The 18,601-nt window shown below is 39.8% G+C and overlaps 1 protein-coding gene across 2 annotated transcripts in view; it reads left to right on the top strand.

Annotated features, from left to right (window-relative positions):
• LOC132852222 (AT-rich interactive domain-containing protein 1B-like) overlaps positions 1–18,601 on the top strand; it is a 211,666-nt gene that overhangs the window by 136,934 nt on the left and 56,131 nt on the right. For both annotated transcript variants that reach the window (XM_060879303.1, XM_060879302.1), the window contains exon 5: positions 6,099–6,333. In XM_060879303.1, the coding sequence (XP_060735286.1) occupies positions 6,099–6,333 (235 nt within the window). The remainder of the gene's footprint in view (positions 1–6,098; positions 6,334–18,601) is intronic.

The following is an 18,601-nucleotide window of genomic DNA, read 5'->3' as shown; positions in this document are numbered from 1 at the left end:
CAATGTTTCTTCTCTTTATATGCATTGCTTCACAGTATTGGACAAGAACTTTCTGAGATTTTGAGAAAGTGAACATTTTCTCTTTGGTCTAGTCAATTTCTGTGCAACCAAAACATGGGACTGGATGACACGATGGAGCTTTGAATGATCTGGTGATGAAATGTGATCAAACTGATTTGTCCACTGATGAGAAATCTGACTTAATGGTTAGTAGCTTTGCCTCTAGGGTTGGGGTTTCAATTTCTGCCTCCATGCTACTTGTGTCAGCATGTTCTCTACATGCTTCTACAGTTTCCTCTGGGTTCTCCAGTTTACTTTCACAATCCAAAGTCATCCTGCTGATTGTCATTTCTAAATTGGGTGAATAGTCTGTGAATGAGTGTGTGAGTCTGTCCTGAAATGGGTTGGTACCACATCCCTGCTTGCACTCCTTTAGGATAGACTCCAGGTTCCCTGTGACCCTGTGTAGGATAAGCAATTGAATGGATGAACCCATAGACACCCTGGTCAACAGATCCAACATAGACATCCTCTTATTAATAATCTGCAAGATTCTGCTGACTTGTTAGATCAAAAATGAAAGGAATACTCGTGTTTTTCTTCAAGGCAAATTATTTCCTTCGCTCAATCCAAGACCTGTACGGTGTTAATCAGCTCCAATTACAGCTTAAAGTATTTTCAGTTTGGAAAATGTTATTTTATCAGAGATTACTCCAGTGTTCAGGTTTGTATTTACATTAGAATTACACAAATATTTCAGATGTTCTTACACACCATATTACTTTACTCATGATATGTGATGAATTTGGCTTTTTTCAAATAGATCCACTGAATCAATTTTCAAAAGTGGAGGGCTCCTTTTGGGAACCCAGACCTCTGTAGCCTCTGCACTTAGGGAAATTAGGGACTGAGGGAGTTGGATAAGTGAATGAGGAGGACTGTCTGTATGGGTTCTGACTTCAGGGAGACAGAGAAAGTGCATGGAGGAGAGCGAGGGAAAGACTTGATGAGAAATTGAGAGAGAAAGAGAAAAGGACGGGAGATGGATGAGGACACAGGGGACGTTATCCACAGGGAAAGGAAAAAAAATTGGGGTGGTTGGATAGAAGAGAGATGGAAGTTGTATGGAAGGAAAGAAATTTAGCTTTGGATTCTGTGTGTATGTATGCATGTTTTCCTGAATGTGCTTCCCAGAGAGGCACAGGTTAGAGTGGATGTCCAGTCACAAGTGTTGATTTGTCACAGCACGATGGCCTTGCTGAACTGGCAAAGCCACAGTGGCCCAGTGAGGTGCCAGCGTCCAGCCATTAGCGCCACTCACCCCCAATTACGGCCTGATTATTCTGCCACGCTCTAATTGCCTTGGGAGATATGCTAATGCCTGTCATTTGGGATGATAAAAGATGCGCACAGGACTCGATGCATTATTTAGCCGGCTGGCTGGTGGATGAAGGATGTGGCATGCGCTTTAATTGCTGAGAGGAGAGGTTAAGCTGAACGAGCAGTTGAATTAAAAATGAGGAATTTACCATTTATTTATTTATCTCTGTGGTGTTTTACGCTCGCTGTCTCTCCCTCTCGCCAGCAGAATCTGTTGTGGGCTTGGGTGTGAAGAACAGCAAATGAGAGCGGCATAAATAAAAACATTTGCAGATCCAATAAGCACTAAATAAATATGCTATGTGTGGATGTGTGTTCGTGTTGCTGCAGCGTGCCTCTGTTTGAGCGTGGAGTTGTTTGAATGTAGAACCTTTGTGGCTTGTGGAAAAACAGTACCTCTGTGTGACGCCGCTTCAATTTCATTATCCACATGTTTGCATGAAAGGCTTCATTTAAATCCAGACGCTGCACTAGAATACAAATGTTTTTGCCAGTTTCAGCCTCTGGAGCACTATTGGCTGTGTGGTTGTGTGTACTGTAAAAAAATAAAAAAGCAGATCAATCGAGAGCTGTCCTGTTTGTAGACGGGACCTGTTTGCTGTATTTACATTTACTTTGGCCTCATTTGGCTTTTATTGCCAGAAAACCACAAAGCACAAGAGCTCAAATGAGGACCTTGCACAAGATCTCAAATGTGGCAACTTGGCAATGCTGGGATTTACACTCCTAACCTTCTGATGAAGTAAATCAAATCCTTAACCACCAAGCCACCACTGCATGTGATGCGTATCCTTAAGCTTTTTAACCATCAAAAGAAATTGGCCTGAACTTCATAATAATCCCTTTGTTGAGGGACAAGTAGTGAAAGAGTTTGACTTCCTTTATCTGTCAGAAAGTAAAATAGCCTCAGATATGCTTAAAAACATACACACTTCATCCTTTTACCTTGTCTTTATTGGGAAATATTTTCCTCTTATTGTGGGAGACATACCTTTTGGTAAGATCATTGCAGATTTGTCTGCACTTCCTTAACAGAAGTGCTAAGGTTTTATTTGTTTTTTGTTTGATTGGTTGGATTTCATTTGCTTGGAAAGTTTGCTTAGAGTCTTCCCATTTGGCCAATTTTTTCTGATTCCAATTTGTTTCCTACGAGACACAAGAAACTAGCCACTGCATCTTTTAAAAATGCTGCTTGTGCATTACAGTGCAGCTGTAAGGAAAAACTGCCCTCTTCCACATACAGGAGCTCAGGGATGCTCAAAATTTACTAGATAAGAGAAAGAATAACAAGAGACAGAACAGCAAATAATAGGAGTCTCTTGGACATTTTGGCCATGGACGGCTGTGGCAACATCTTGGACTGGAACGTCTCCCAGTCATAGGACAAACATTATTCTGTTGCACCACTTGGAAGCCTAATCTTCATAGGACAAGTTGACATGGCATTTATACACATAATGGTATATTCTCATATTAATGTCTCGAAAACCACATTTTCCTGATTATGTGTACTGGAATAAGAGGAAAATCTTCAAGTACCAAACTTTGCTGATCTTTGGGAATGGCCAAAATGGGAGCCACTCACTGAGCTACAACAACATGCATGAACATCCCTGGACGACCTCCACAAACTCCACCTTAATGAATGTGCTGCTAAAAATCGGCTCAGATGCTATAGACAGTTGGTTCCCTGTGGACTATACCGAATTGTATGGTTTGTTCCTGGTGTCTTGGTTTGATACTGAGTTCTTAGCAACATGCCGGCACAAATCACACAAATTAATACAAAACACCATAGAATAAAAAGGCTCTATTTTCTTGTCTAAGGCAAGGGAGGCATCTTTGGAAATTCATGTGCGTAATGTCAACCTTTCGGATGTGGTAGCACATTTAACATACTTGCCAAAGCAGAGTTATTTAAAACCCTCAAACGCTCATGTGTATTTTAGTTTTGCCTATCTCCATTAGCCAGCTTGCTTGAGAGATGAAATGTTGGTCTGGATGAGACTTCATTCTTCGGGTTTGTGTTTCAGGCTTAATTGTATCTTTTGAAGGGTATATCTGTATGAGCACTACATGGGGGATTCCATTAGCTAGTTTCTTCCTGCTGCTTGCCATTCAGAATGATTTGCATGGCATTTTAGCTGGATTTGTGTGGACTATATGGTTTAGGATGAAAAAAGGAATGAGAACATCACTGTTTTAAAAGCTTACTCTTAGCACACTGCAGAGGAAAGTAGATCTAATTTGCTGTTGGATTATGTGCTTGGGACAAAATTGAGAGTCCGTGTGCCAGCATCTGGTCATAAACGGTCTCTATTGATAAGCAGTTCAGTACATCAAGTGCCTTAGTATCACCAGGTTTAATAAATAGCGAACCAGGCTGGTCCTCCAAAGACAGACTTTTGTCCTCTCTCTTTTATTTTTATTTTTTTTTCTCCAACTTGTCCTTTATTAATTGAAACCTCTGGATGAAGGTATGAGACCAAGAGCCATGTTTCAATGGCTCCATATCCATCTCCATGTTCCACGGTCCCAGTAGGTCTTGGCAGGGGCACAAATGAGATTTACCCCAGAGGGTGAGAGGAGCAGGGTGCCATCACCCCATACAGCAGTGCTAATGAGAGGAGACAGTGCCAGCTCACTGTGTTTATTCCTGACCTTCTCTGTTTGTCGGATGGAGTGTGAAATCCACTCCCTGTGTGCCAGGGTTGTGCCAGATTTGGCAAGGTTTTGAATTCTGTATAATGCCCTCATGCAGTCTGTACCATGCTTTATAGACACCACAAGTGTGCAAGCATTTGCCAAGAGAGTTCAGAGTATGCTGGTGTCTACAGTAAATACTTGAGTAATTCGTTACAATTTAATTCAATTTTATTTGTACAGCTCTTCTAACTGCAGACTGTGTCGCAAAGCAGCTTTAAAGGAATATAAAGTTTTATTGTTTTATGAAAATAAAGCTTGCTTGTTATGTTAGCTATCTATCCAGGTCATATACTGTACATTAGGTTTTGCAATTGTTCTAGCTACATACTTGGCTAACTATGTAGCGAAAATATGTGTAACACAACAGAACACTGAGGTGACAAAGTTATATATTAAGTTTTCAATAGCTAACTCAGTTAGCTAAGGTCTGACTTGTATGAGTTGTTGTAAGGTTGGATGCTGATCTAAGAAATGGCTATATTTCCACAGGTTTTTATTTCATTTGCAAGTCATTATCATTCTGAAGCAAAATTTGAAGCATTTTAAACTGAAGATAACTATAAAACTGGCTCAGGGGTGCTCACCTGTCTCTGCTCTCTCAGACATCGCTAGTGCTGACTAAGCATTGTCTGAAGTGTAACCTTTCGGTGGAAAACTGCTTCATTCTGACACATTGTCTTTTAATTGGCTTATGTTTTTCAGGGGTTAACTGTATTAACTCTGTATATGTAGTTTGAGGCACCTTTGAGCAACTCAATCCGTCACCTGGTAACCTGAGAAGAAATGTACACACTATTTCACTACTTTACTACCGTAGAGCAGAGTTTCTCACTTTTATATCTACATGAATTGAAAGTCTGTGGATGCCAGTTTCAATGATGTATGCTGTTAGTAGTATCTATGTATTGTAGTGTTGTGTGTTCGCGCGAGCCGACCACAAGCCGCTGAATGGTCCGGCTCCTCCCTGTCTAGACTGTTTGACCAGAGTGATAGTTCTCCGTACTTTCTTCTTTTCCTCCCAGCGATTCTCATTAATTCACATCTGGGCGCACTCCGAGTGCCTTCCGGTGGGGCTTTTGTGTGAAGCAAATCTCATTCCTCTCAAAATTACAGTGTAGCATTTCCCCCGCTTATTGAAATGCTTTTAGCCGTGTGTGTCTGTGCATGGCTGTTGAGACATTCCCCGATGCATTGCTTGCTCTTGAGTGGCAGCTTTTCCTGACAGCAATAAATGTGGGGGGGGTAACACCGGTAGCATAAGGGTGTCCTGGTCCACAACTGACTGTTTCCTCAAATGCTATGTGAAAATATGCAGGTTATTATATAGAAGTCTGAGTATTTCAAAGTAAGGGGCTATTATCACCTCAATATTTTTCTTATTATGACAATTACATGCTTCAGGAGCGAATTAAGTGATACAAGATGCCAACTGGGAGTAGTTGACAGCTATTTGGAGACTCAGAGCACAGAGCAATTTGCAGCAGAGCGGCAAACAAATTGGATTTGGGCCACGTTGGAAAAAGACCCAACTCCTTGAATATTTGGACCAGCTTGCCGCTCACTTCCACTAACACCTTTTTATGTAATTGCCGCCTTTGACAAATATTACCTTCCATTTGTGAATCATCTGCCAATAGTGAACCGTGCAGCTGTTATGCATACAACTGGAAAAGACACTCATCGATCCCATGCTGAACTAGAAAAATGTGCCTCATTCTTATGTTTTGATTAGATTGCTATGGTTGCCTTTGTGGAGCATACAGTAAGGAAACTGTATGGAGTTTCAGTCTTTCAGTTTTTTTAATGTTGCTGCTGCATTATTCAAGATGAAATTTCTGACTTTGGTGCATTGCATAAATGTAACTAGGATTCAACTGATAAACTAGACATTAATCCTTATTAAACTTCTGATTCCATGTGACTTGACATTTTCTCTGCAGGCCTCAGGTATTCTCATTGCATCAGTTCATTACCAGTTGTGAAATTAGCTTTTTTTTTTATTTGCGTTCCAGGACCTGTCAGGCTCCATTGATGATTTGCCCATGGGAACTGAGGCTCCTCTTAACTCAGCCATCAGTGTCTCTGGTCCCACCAATAGTCAGGGAGACCAGGGCAACCAGATTCAGTCCCCGTTTTCACCACACACCTCTCCTCGTGTCTCCAGCATGCGATCTGGACCCTCACCTCCACCTATAGCCTCGCCCAGTGCCGCTGGCTCCAACCAGATCTCCCCTACCAACGGCCCAGGTAAGCTCACATCTCTTCCACTTTTTCCATTTCAATAAGATGGCTTGGAGTTTTCAGTAAGTCAAAACACAGCCTTTATTCTTTTGTAACTCTGTCCATTACGTTAATAAAGCTACTTCAAGAGGGTGAAATTCGTCTCCACATTTCTAAGTAGCACTTTTGATTCCATTCCTCCTACTAGGCCAGTTAGACGAGCTACGTCTGGGAGAGCTAGTGTTAAAGCTACATAGTCATTTGTTCTAATCCAAGTTCATGTTAAATAAAGTGCACTAAATCCTGAGCAGTTTTAGTGCACAGATGTAAGGAATCTAACATAAAAGGCATAACACTGTTTAAAATTTAATTTTTGCAGAATTTTGGATAAAAGTCTTATCTATAACCTCTTAAACTTTATCATTAAAATGTTCATAACCAAGCAGTAATATGAATATTTCACTACTTTTTCCCCTTCACAACCACTACATTATATAAAATATAACAAATTTTAACAAGGCATAAGCTCTGCTCACTCAACATGTTCACATCATCCATAAATATCGCATCATGTGTCATTAAGCTGTCTGTATACATTTGCTCCATAAACAATAGATCATACTTTTAATGTCTAAGTCTGAAATGGTTCAGGTAAAAAAGGCTAAATTTACAGTTGTCTGACTGCCTTATTAGTTATGTCATATATTTTTGTCAGGATTTGTTACTTCACGTGTTCTTAAGGGGAATTCATGGCGGAATTGTCAATCCTAGCTGACGATTGCCATATGTTGCTCTTGTATTTAAAACAGATATGTGATTATATATAAACAGCAGATCCGTTGCCATTGTCTGCATCTTTACTCTCAGTGGAATAGGCGGGCGAATACTGAAATTGCCAACTTAATGAATTTTCGTCAGCCGTAGGACACGAGCGGGTGACACTTAAATATGAGACGCAGACACAGGCTTGTCTGCTGCCTCAGCCTCCCTGATGGAGTTTGACCAATGCGGGCTGTCAGTCATTCTGTCAAGGCGGGACCAATGCATGAGTGAGCTCCTGAAGCCTGCGTGTGAGTGGCAGATGCTGCGTGCATGGCCTGTGATTGACGCTAATGAAAAGCAGACAGCGTCTTCTGACGTGAACAGCAGGCATTGTATGGAGTCGAAGCCTTCAGTGGAATATAGATGCAATATGAAAATGGAGCAAACAGGATTGACTGGTGACAATATCGCTTTCAGAGAAACAGGAAAAAACGCATTGTGCGACATTGTTGATGAACAGAAGCGAATATAAAACGCATTAGATCATCTTATTATAAGCTTGTTAAGGAGTCTGATTAGTGCTTAAAGATGAATGTTTTGTTTAGTGAGGATTATGATATGAATACTGCGTCCTTCTCAGTTTCATTAAGACTCAGTGGCTGGGCATCAGCGATCAGAAGGTTATAAGTTCATGTCTCTGAGCTCTGAGTTCACACTAGTGGTTTTCTTTTAAAAGGAAGAATCCCTCTGTAGAGCCCTCTGCTGCCTCTGAGGTGAATTACAAGTAAAAAAAAGTGACTTCATTCTTCTTCTTTTTTGTCTTCCTGACTTCCTGACTCCAGTTCCTCTGCTGAAACCATGCACCAGTGTTGTATGGAACTGTGTTTCTCAGCAAAAAAAGTAGCTCAGGTGTGCTTAAGAAAATCGCTAGAAGTCACTACATGATGTCACAGGTCACTTTGCTTATTTGTTGAATTGTCATGATTGTTTTACATGAATAAGGAAGATTTTCTGAAGAATAGAAATAGATTAGAACATATTTATTATAGAAAGATCTTCTTTAGTCATGGCACCTTAAGCTATTTACATTAAACTAACATTTCTACCAAGAACACAGATAAGAGAAGCACTTGTAGTGAGTAGTGGAAAAAAAACAGTTTTGAAAATAGTGATCAAAGTGATTGGAACAATGGTGATCGGGGACTGGTTGCGAGGACCAATGGTCATTAATGTTTGGTTGCTGGGAACAATGGTGATCAGTGATTGTTTGCTGAAAACAAAAGTATATGGTCTTTGCGAACAGTGATGTTCTGTGATTAGTCACTGGGAACAATGGTGATCAGTAATTGGTCACTGGGAACTATAGTGACCAGTGATTGGTTGTTGAGAAAACTGGTGATCAGTAATTGGTCTTTGGGAACAATGGTGATCAGTGATTGGTTGTTAGGAACAATGGTGATCAGTGATTGGTTGTTAGGAACAATGGTTTACAGTAAATGGCCTTTGCAAAAAGCGATGCTTTGTGATTCATCATTGGGAACAATAGTGATCAGTGATTAGTTGTTGAAAACAATAGTGATCAGTGATTGGTTGTTGGAAACAATGGTGATCAGTGATTGGTTGTTGGAAACAATGGTGATCAGTGAGTGGTTGTTAGGAACAATGGTTTACAGTAAATGGCCTTTGCAAACAGTGATGTTTTGTGATTCATCATTGGGAACAATAGTGATCAGTGACTAGTTGTTGGAAACAATAGTGATCAGTGATTGGTTGTTGGAAACAATGGTGATCAGTGATTGGTTGTTGGCAACATAGGCACACTCAAGGCAAGCTCTTCATCTCTTCACATACTGAGAACGATGAGTCACACAAACCTGCTTTTTCAACCCACATAACCAGCAGCTGTGGTGTGAACTGGAGAACCATATTGAGTGGAGTGGTTGCTAACATCTGCTGATAAAAGCAGAGATTGTTGCTACTAAATTGGGAGCACTACTACTGTATGTACACCTTGAGAGTTTCGTCTTACATAACTAACAGTGCATTCATTCCAGGTTATACTATTTTGTAATTATGAGTCTGAATTTCTACTCAGTACACACAACACCGTAACGTTACCGTAACAGATAGATAGGTGAAGTCTGCAACACAGTTTATTTTGCAGTCAGTACTAGAAAACAACTGTATCTTTGATTACCATGCAGAGCTACTTCCTTCCATTATACACTTAAATACTGCTGGTAAGGTTTCACTCAGGTGATTTTTAACTTTAACTTGTTTTGCAGATTTTCCCAAGTACTATTTAGTCAACAAAGTTGTGAATACTTTTTACAGGTCAAAAGCTAATAATTATTAAAAAGTTTTACATGACATAAATTTACAAAAATATGTCCTATATCTGGGGGGCACGGTGGCTTAGTGGTTAGCACGTTTGCCTCACACCTCCAGGGTTGGGGGTTCGATTCCCAACCACCCCCTTGTGTGTGTGGAGTTTGCATGTTCTCCCCGTGCCTCGGGGGTTTCCTCCGGGTACTCCGGTTTCCTCCCCCGGTCCAAAGACATGCATGGTAGGTTGATTGGCATCTCTGGAAAATTGTCCGTAGTGTGTGATTGCGTGAGTGAATGAGAGAGTGTGTGTGCCCTGCGATGGGTTGGCACTCCATCCAGGGTGTATCCTGCCTTGATGCCCAATGACGCCTGAGATAGGCACAGGCTCCCCGTGACCCGAGGTACTTCGGATAAGCGGTAGAAAATGAATGAATGAATGTCCTATATTTTTGAAATGACACAATTAAAACAGGTCTAGATTTGTTTTTAAATTACTGACTGCACCTTTAATAATGTCCCCAAAGATATAAGAACTCTCAGGTCGATGAGACAAGTTCACAAGGCTGTGCAGTGAAGTTACGCGAGCGTGAATAAGAGTGGCGCAAGAAGAATTAGTCTTCAGCCTGTCCGACCGTGACCACCTTTGCTCCCTCGCCCCTTTCAGAACTGCCTCATCCACCACGGTGTCCACACGGCAGACAGTCTCACAGGACACTTGTCATTCTTTCCTAGTCATAAGGGATCAGTACCAGCACCTTCAGATTTCCTGTCTACTCTCCTACTCTGTTGACCTCTGACCTTTCATTCCAGTCAGCTAGACTGTATTGTGATTTTGTTCTAGACTCCCACTGTTATTAGATTCTCTAACTGCGTTTTAGTTTCCATGTGAGATATTACAAAGAAAACTTAACTACTCATCTCTGTTCTCTGCTTGAGCTGAAGATATGAAGGGCTTGGATGATTTTCAGTCTCAGTGAAGCAAATACAATATGCCAGAACATTATCCAGACTCGGATTCTTCACAAGCCACAAAGCGCCGAGCAAATTGATTTTTCCTGTCGTGCCAGATTTGTGACAGTCGGGCAGAAATCACATTGCTCAGCCCAAATGTTTCTAAAGCAATTGAGAAAGCCTGTGCAGTTTTTGGCTTTGGGACCATGAGCTGCATTAGTGGTAGAATCATACACACACCATGTTGTCAGGAGTTGAGGCTAAAATGAGAATCCATCCGTCACCCCAAATCTGCTCAGGGAGGTAAAAACTGTTGTGACATTCATGAGCTCATCTCACTCTGCACTATTACAAATAGGCCTAAATAGGCTTTTCTTCATGGAATTTGTTATAGGGTGAAGGTGGATTCAGAGCACTGTTGGTAATATTTGGCAAGGTTCTCATCACATTTCTGCAACTGTCGATAAAACCTAGTCAAATGAGAAACTCCGGTCTGTGTGGCACCCAATGGCTCTGTAAACTGAAAAGTCCGGTCCACCAACATCCAGCCAAACAGAACAAAAGTCAATGCTGCATACATGTCAGTTTTGTTTCCTTTTCATTTAGAGGTTCCTCTATAGTTACTACACTTAGTCTGTGTTCACATATGCAGCATTTATTCTCACGTATGCAACCATTGTTCATTTGCCTCAGTCCACTTTCAAATGAGCTCAAAAGCAGTGAGAAAATTGCTTGACCCCAAATCACCTCAAGTACTGGAGGCAACATATATTTGTGATGGCAGCCAGCTATTTTTATTCATTAAAATAAAATAAAATGTATTTAAAAGAATTTTTTATTTTTAAGAATAAATGATTTGTCTATTTACAAATAAAAAAACGAATGAATACATTTGTTATTAATAACATTAATAAGTTAAACTGTTTTTTTTTCTCGAAACAAATGTATATAATAATAAATATAATAGTAATATTATTATTATTATTATGATCAAACACGTTTTATAATAATAATATAAAAATAATAAATAATAAAAATAAAAATAATAATAATAAAAAGAAGAAGAAAAAAAGAGAAAACAAACAAATTAATTAATTACCTTATTATTAAGTTATTGATAAGGTAATTAAAGAATTTGTTTGTTTTTTTTCTTCTTTTTCTTCTTCTGCACCTTCATCATCATCATCATCTTCTTCTTTAATTATTATTATTATTATTATTATTATTATTATTATTATTATTATTATTATTATTATTACATAATATTATTATTATGTTATTAGCTTAAGCTGTAGTACTGGAGAAATACCAGATGTTCTGAGATTTGTACTGAGTAATAAAAAGAGAAAATAAACATAGAATTCATGTTAATCGTTTTTCATAAAATTATATAATCATTTATGTAAATTCATTCTATAAATGTAAAATGTATCAGTTTAGCTTTAATAAGCGAGGTAGAGGTGACAGTAGCAAGGAAAATACTCAGTGAGATGATATGAAGGAAGAAAATTTGAGATGAACCAGATTTAAAGGTGAACCCATCCTCATCTGGGTGACACTGGACAGAGTGATTAGAAACCATTTCCCTTATAGAGCTGTAGACTACATGGTCAGAAAGTTCAGTAAAGTAACCAGGAAATTCATAATCTTTTAGTTTGAACTAAAATTCATTTCCTTCACGAGTTTTAACCTGAAGTCTGTTTTGCTCTTCACTTATGAAGACATTCCTGTTTGTGCCAATTTACAGTCCTCACAGCAAATGTAGTCCTAAACCATTGTAGCAAAACTGGTCATATCAACTGCAGTCCTAAGAGATCTTTATGGTTTCTAAGTGGTACCATCCACAGTAATATGATGTATCTCTAGGCTGTCCATGTGGGTTCATCCTCAGTTGCAGCCAGCAGATTCCAAGTGATGAAACAGGGCATCAGGATGGATCGTACTAATAATATCTAATAAAGTGCAGTATGAAAGCAGATCAAATAACAAACAAGTCTCAAGTTTTCTCAATTTCAGCCTAGAAAATAGTGATATTAGGTGTGGGAGTGCTCTCGAACCAGAATTCAGACTTTTTAGCCTAGAAATGTGCATTCCCGGTCATGGAGAACACTGAAAATGTGGTCTGTTTCTGTTCTAAATTTATGCTACCAATCTGCTGACTTGCACCAAAATTGTGGCGTCATTACTCCACATCATTTCTCAACTGGTGATTGAAATGGTAGTAACCAAATTTGTGATTGCTCTGTGATTGTGATGTTTGTACATATGGCTTTGTATGAGCATGAATCTGAATCCGACGAAGTGATAATCCCACCGATACAAACACATAAACTGATAACCAACGCAACTAATACTGATCATGTAAGGTGTTAAAAGAGATAAAACGCTATTGGATTTCTGCCTGTATCTGCAGTTAAGCACATCTACGTGTGCAGACAGTGGAAAGTGCTGATTCTATGCAGAAGAACAATCTTAATCCATTCCCTAAGTGGAGAAGTTTCACTGCTTAGAGCTTAACTGATGTTAATTAGGCTTTAGCATTGACCTTCTGTCTGATGCTCATTAACCTGTCCTCCATGGTGCCACTTCTTCTTAGAACTGACCACTAGTCAGTTTCGTGCACAAATCATTTGAAAGATAAACATGACAAAAAACCGTGTCAAGGCAGAAGACGAAAAGAATGAAAAGTTGTTCTTAACGTTGGACAAGATTCACAAACTGCTTTTACTTTTCTGGTTTTTGTCATGCCCGTATTTGTTCTTTGAATTTGAATAAAGAACATTGTGTTGTGTGTACACTTGTGTGTACCGCGGTATGTTCATTGTGTTTGGAGTAGATACACTCACTTTAGAACACCTCTAATTGACAGCAAACTGAAGCGCAGCCTCTAATGAAAGCCCTGCACTTGAGCTGCCATTGAAAACCAAAAAAACGCCCAGCCCTCTCCACTTTTCATTCCTCTTCTCCAAGGTCCATCAAGGTCCATTTAACATGACTGTAGTCACCCCCTCCTCGTGTTCTCCTGCCGTCTGTCTGTACTTCTTTCTTATTTCCCTTTAAAGATGTGATTTAGACATACTTATGAGGACACTTTCAGAGTAAGCTGTTTATCTGCTTCTTGCTTGAAGTGCTTTCAGGGCTTTGGAGCACACAAAGGTTAGCATGCAAGAATTTTAAGTGAGTGGGGCATTTTGCCTCCATCAGCTTACTGGCCTCGGGCATACAACTAGCAGGTTGGGTTAGCGTTTTTATCAGCTGAGCTTTGGTGAGCTGAGAGTATTATGGTAATAGGAGCCAGGTAGAAAATTGAGAGATCTTTAGTAAGGCCATGACGGAGTAGTGGTTCATTTCACTGCATGTACAATTTTACTGTCCTGGAGGGATCTTCACATTTGGGAATGTGATCTTGCCCATACACCAACTTATAGGATAAAAAGTGGAGCACTTCCTCAGTGTTGTTATTCAAGTTTTCCCAAATGTGGTTGTTTCCACTCTTGCCACTATCACATGACAGTCCCGAGTTGGGGAGGGTAAAACTAACATGGTGTCAGGATCCAGCCCTGACTTTGGCCATGTGCGTTTATTTATGATCTATGTTCACGTGTCTGCCCCGCCCTTGTTTATTCCTCCTCGTCTCTGCACACCTGTTCCTCATGTGTTAATTGTCATGTCTATTTATCTGTGCCACATTGCCTATGGCAAGGACTAGCATCCTTGTCAACTCTAGTCATGTCTTGTGTCATGTCTGGTTTTGTCTGTGTTCCTGTTGAGCGTAGTTATTAAACCAGTTTATTTTTACGCTATCCTGCATTTGGGTATGTTTTTATCCTCGCGTCACTAACACATGGTTCCCCTGAGACACATGAATGCATGAATTCTTTTTAACTGCTGGTACTACAGCATCACTGTGTGGCTAAACATACTCATATATAAGCACATAGACGGCCATGATTGACTGGGGAATTAGGCCCCTCCCACCCAAAAATCATAGCAGACTCTCAGCCATGATGGTTGTGGCATCATCTGGATTTCAGGTATCACTCAGGAGCCCAAATGTTTGCAATCTACTGCAGAGTTTCGTGTTTATTATTTTTTTATTTCAAATTTCAATAGGCAGTCCTGGTAATTTCTACAATCACTACTTTAACATTCTATATTACACCGTGTTTACTTTTAGACCTCCAAAGCCAACGCAATCACCGTTGCTTGCATAGGCTCCAAAGTGAGCACTGTGGGTTTTTTTCTCTAATGTAACAACACGCTATGCCCAAGTGGCATTTCTTTTTCACATTGATGTGCCTGTGCTCTTTTCGCTTAAACTGCACTTTCCACTTTACTTACCTTGGCCTTGTTTGGCTTGCCAGTAATGAGGTCCATGGGAGCACAGCTTGCACACTACCATACAGTTTTGCGTCCCCCGACATGCTGAGTTAACTTGCATTAGCCCCAGGTTGAAAAATCATTTACTCTTGTTCATTGGGATCTAAGATGCCATTATTGCTACACTGTGTTTATAGGTTTCCCCAAGGATTAGGCAGCATTCAGATTACTAAGGCTGATGTGTGTGTGTATATGTGTGTGTGTGTTACATTTAAGGCTTTTGACCACATGCATTACTCCTCTTGCTGGACTAGCAGGTTCAGACTATCATCTATCAGCATATTTCTGTTCTCCTTTTCTTTCTTTTTCATCATCATTTAAAGGCTCTTTATTTTCCATGAGCCGGAAATTGCTGTGTGCCTGTCCTGAAACGGACACATAGATATGACGTTAAAATTGTCCAGCTTCAACAGAGGAAATATGGCCATGGGTATTCCTGCATGCCTTTGAACTGCACCATGAATCTTGCATTTCAACCTCTTAAAACACTTCAAAGCTGAGGAGCCGTGCTTCAAAGACCTCGCATTGCCTCAACAATCCTCAGGAAGAATATTAAATATTATACCGGATTTAAGCACGCACATTATCTTGGAATCTATGAGCCATGTTTCTTTTACCCTTCATAACTCCTACTATTGGGAAACTTAAAATGACTGCACTTTTTTGTAATTATTTGCGCCCACGCGACTTTTTTTGATGACCAGGATGGGAGAAAATTACTTGGTCAGGAAATTTCTGGAAAAAAAAAAGAATTACTTGGTGAAACTTAGTGTCTTAAGCATCTGCTTAATGTAGGAAATATCCGTGAGTTAGACATAAGCCTGAGAAACTATTTTCGAAGAAGAAAATAGGAAGAAGGAACACTTATGGAAGAAGTGTTCAGTAACTTTGCAACAAATTACAATGTGCTTTGCAACAGTTAGAGATAAACTTGTCTTCAGGACTGAAAGCTGTAACAATTCACATTGTTTTTGTCAGAGATCAAACTTCAGGAGAAAGAAAAAAGTAGAAACTATTGACCGGGCTCTCAAGTTTTCAAGACAGGCAAGAGTGACATTTCCAACCACCCAGCTGTCAGGACTCAGCCCAGACTCTGGCCACGTGCATTTGTTTATGTTTTTCGTCACGTGTCTGCCCCGCCTTTGTCTGCTCCTTCCGTTTCCACACACCTGTTTCCCATTGTAATTACCTTGTCTATTTAACTGTGCCGTGTTGCATTGTGCAGCGCGGAATCTACTGTGGTCTTAGTTTTGTTTAGTCCTGTCTCGAGTCCGTGTTCCTGTTTTGTGTTCGTGTTAATAAATCCCTTTTGTTTTAGCTATCCTGCATTTGGGTCCGCTCTGTCCCGCGTCATGACACCAGCAAAACCAGACTGGTTTTGTTTATTGTAAGTGTTTGTTGCCTTTTTGGACTCCTTTATCATTTGTGATGTTGCTCCCACTTAAAACAGCTAGGCTCAAGCCCAGACATTTTTAGGGTCATGATTGAGGACAATGTCCCTTCCAGAGATAAGCTGTTTTGTGTTGAGGTTTTGTTCAAACCGACCATCAAAAATACCCTTTCTAATGAATGTTTTTTTTTTTTCATTGGTTGTTGCATTAAATCTTACCCATATACAATAGTGCTATTTTCTGATTGGCTATTGTGAAGCCTCTTTTTTTTGATTGGCTGATAAGTGTCAGGCTCGACTAAGAGCTCCAGGGGAGACGCACTTGATTCCTGCCCAGTTCCATAGAGACAGCGGTGCGGACAGATACATTTTGGGCACTGTGGCATATTAAATATATGATAAATAGTCAGCTTTTCTGCGTGAGAAATACAATGTGTGGTGGGAGAGCGTGACAAAAGACCCAAATGCGTGACTGTCGCTCTCAATGCGTGACACTTGACAGCCCTGTATTGAGGAAACATGTTTATAGCTGCTATAACGTGTATGATAACAGGAACACACTTGTTTTGTAGCGGTTCCATGACAAATAACTAAACACACAAATAATTAACATTTAAATAAATTCATGTGTTGTTCTTTAATTACAAAAAAATTGTGAAAGTGTTCATCTTGGCAAATTGTCGTAGAATAAAACATGGAAAATATTTGTACAGGACTGCCCTAACCGTTTGTATAATACTATATTACTACATCCACACTGTTGTTGTTGATCTCCAGACGTACGGATGGAGCGCTGCTAATTAAGATGCCTTTTCATTGTGAGAGGGATGCATAAAGGAATCACTGAGAAGCCTTATGACATTTAGACACTCCTTTACCCCCAGCTGAGCGTTCTGAGGAGACATGGCAGGCTCTGAATTATTAAGCAGCTGGGCCAAAAAAGACTTAGCCTCTCCTCTATTTTTTTATTTATATTAATGTATATTGTTCTCTGTGTTTCCTGATAAAAAAGATCAGCAGCTACTAGTTTTCACCAGGTTAGAGACTTAGACAGCTGGATGAAGTAATCTGCTCATGAAGCAGATTCATGCTTCATCCTTCTGGATGAAGGCTGATTTTTAAGTGTAATTAGTTGACATTCGTTGATTAAAACTTTTTCAGGATATACAGCAATCTTGATTGATATCTGATATCGAAATACGTACATAAATGTTCAGTGTAGTTAGGTCTGGATAAGTGTGTTTGTTATTCTGGGTCATACAGCATCTAGGGGGTTATGGATAATGGTTAGGATTAGTATTTGGGTTAGGAATATAGGTGGAGATTGATCAGGTCCTGCTCCACTCCCTGGACATTTATGAGTTACTATTAACAATAATAGTAATAATATATATTAGTAATAGTATAAATATAGTAATAATAATAAACCATTTGAGTCTTTTTATTAGTGATAATCAGCCGGCTGCTTTTGTCATGCAGTTCTGGAAATCAACGTCATTGTACATACTGTATGTCAGGAACACACATTGTACACGTTACCTCATATCTAACATCTCAACGATGGTAACTGATTACAGGATGTTCAGCTCATTAAGACAGCACTGCTGAGTGAACGAATCATTCAGTCACATGGGTTGATTTTGTTGTAGCTTATTAATACTGAAGTGCAGTAAATAGTGCAATGAACAAAACCAGACAGGAAGGAATATGCTAAGACTAACAATTTTGTCGTAAAATATGGAACAAAAAAAACCTGTATCTTAAAGGCAGGGTCTCTGATTTTTGAAAGCCAATGTCGACATTTGAAATCACCAAAACAAACACTAACCCAAATGGGTCCCACCCCTGTATTGATAGCTCCGCCCACACATACATACATAACCCAGGCAACTAATGGAAAGAAATGTGTCTTTATCATAGCTGAAGGGAAGAACAATACGATTGCAGATAAACAAACAAGCAAAAATGACACACAAGCATAATCACGCAAAGGACGGCATATATTAGTTCTGTGTAACAAAGCAAAACCAACGTTACTCACCTATCGAGAAGGAAAAAAGCGCCTCGGCGTCTTAAGTAAAGGTGAATTTCCCGAGTCAATAACTCCTGAGCTAAACACTGTTACTACACAAAACACGGTTGTAGCTGCGTCTCTACATTACTACGATAGAAAAGAGGTGTTATTTGTGTAGTAACAGCGTTTAGCTCAGGAGTTATTGACTCAGGAAACGTGAATCTGTGAAAATGCGGCCAACTTCCCGCTCCTTCAGTTCTCTCCAGCGCTGGAAAGCTGATCCTATATTAACACGGGTCCTACTTCTTGCCTTATCATAAGCCTTTCTTTGCTTTCTTTCTTTGTTTTTATCCTCCATGTCAATGCTAAAACCGCTTTCTGCTAATGTCACACATGCGCACTGAACACTCTCTCTGCCACATATTGACAAGACCCGCCCCTTTCTGCTCATTGGCTACACGTTTGTTTTG

Source organism: Tachysurus vachellii, chromosome 10, assembly GCF_030014155.1.
Source record: "Tachysurus vachellii isolate PV-2020 chromosome 10, HZAU_Pvac_v1, whole genome shotgun sequence".
Taxonomy (NCBI): domain Eukaryota; kingdom Metazoa; phylum Chordata; class Actinopteri; order Siluriformes; family Bagridae; genus Tachysurus; species Tachysurus vachellii.
Note: the sequence above shows the minus strand (reverse complement) of the source record. Positions and strands in the feature narration are given on the sequence as shown.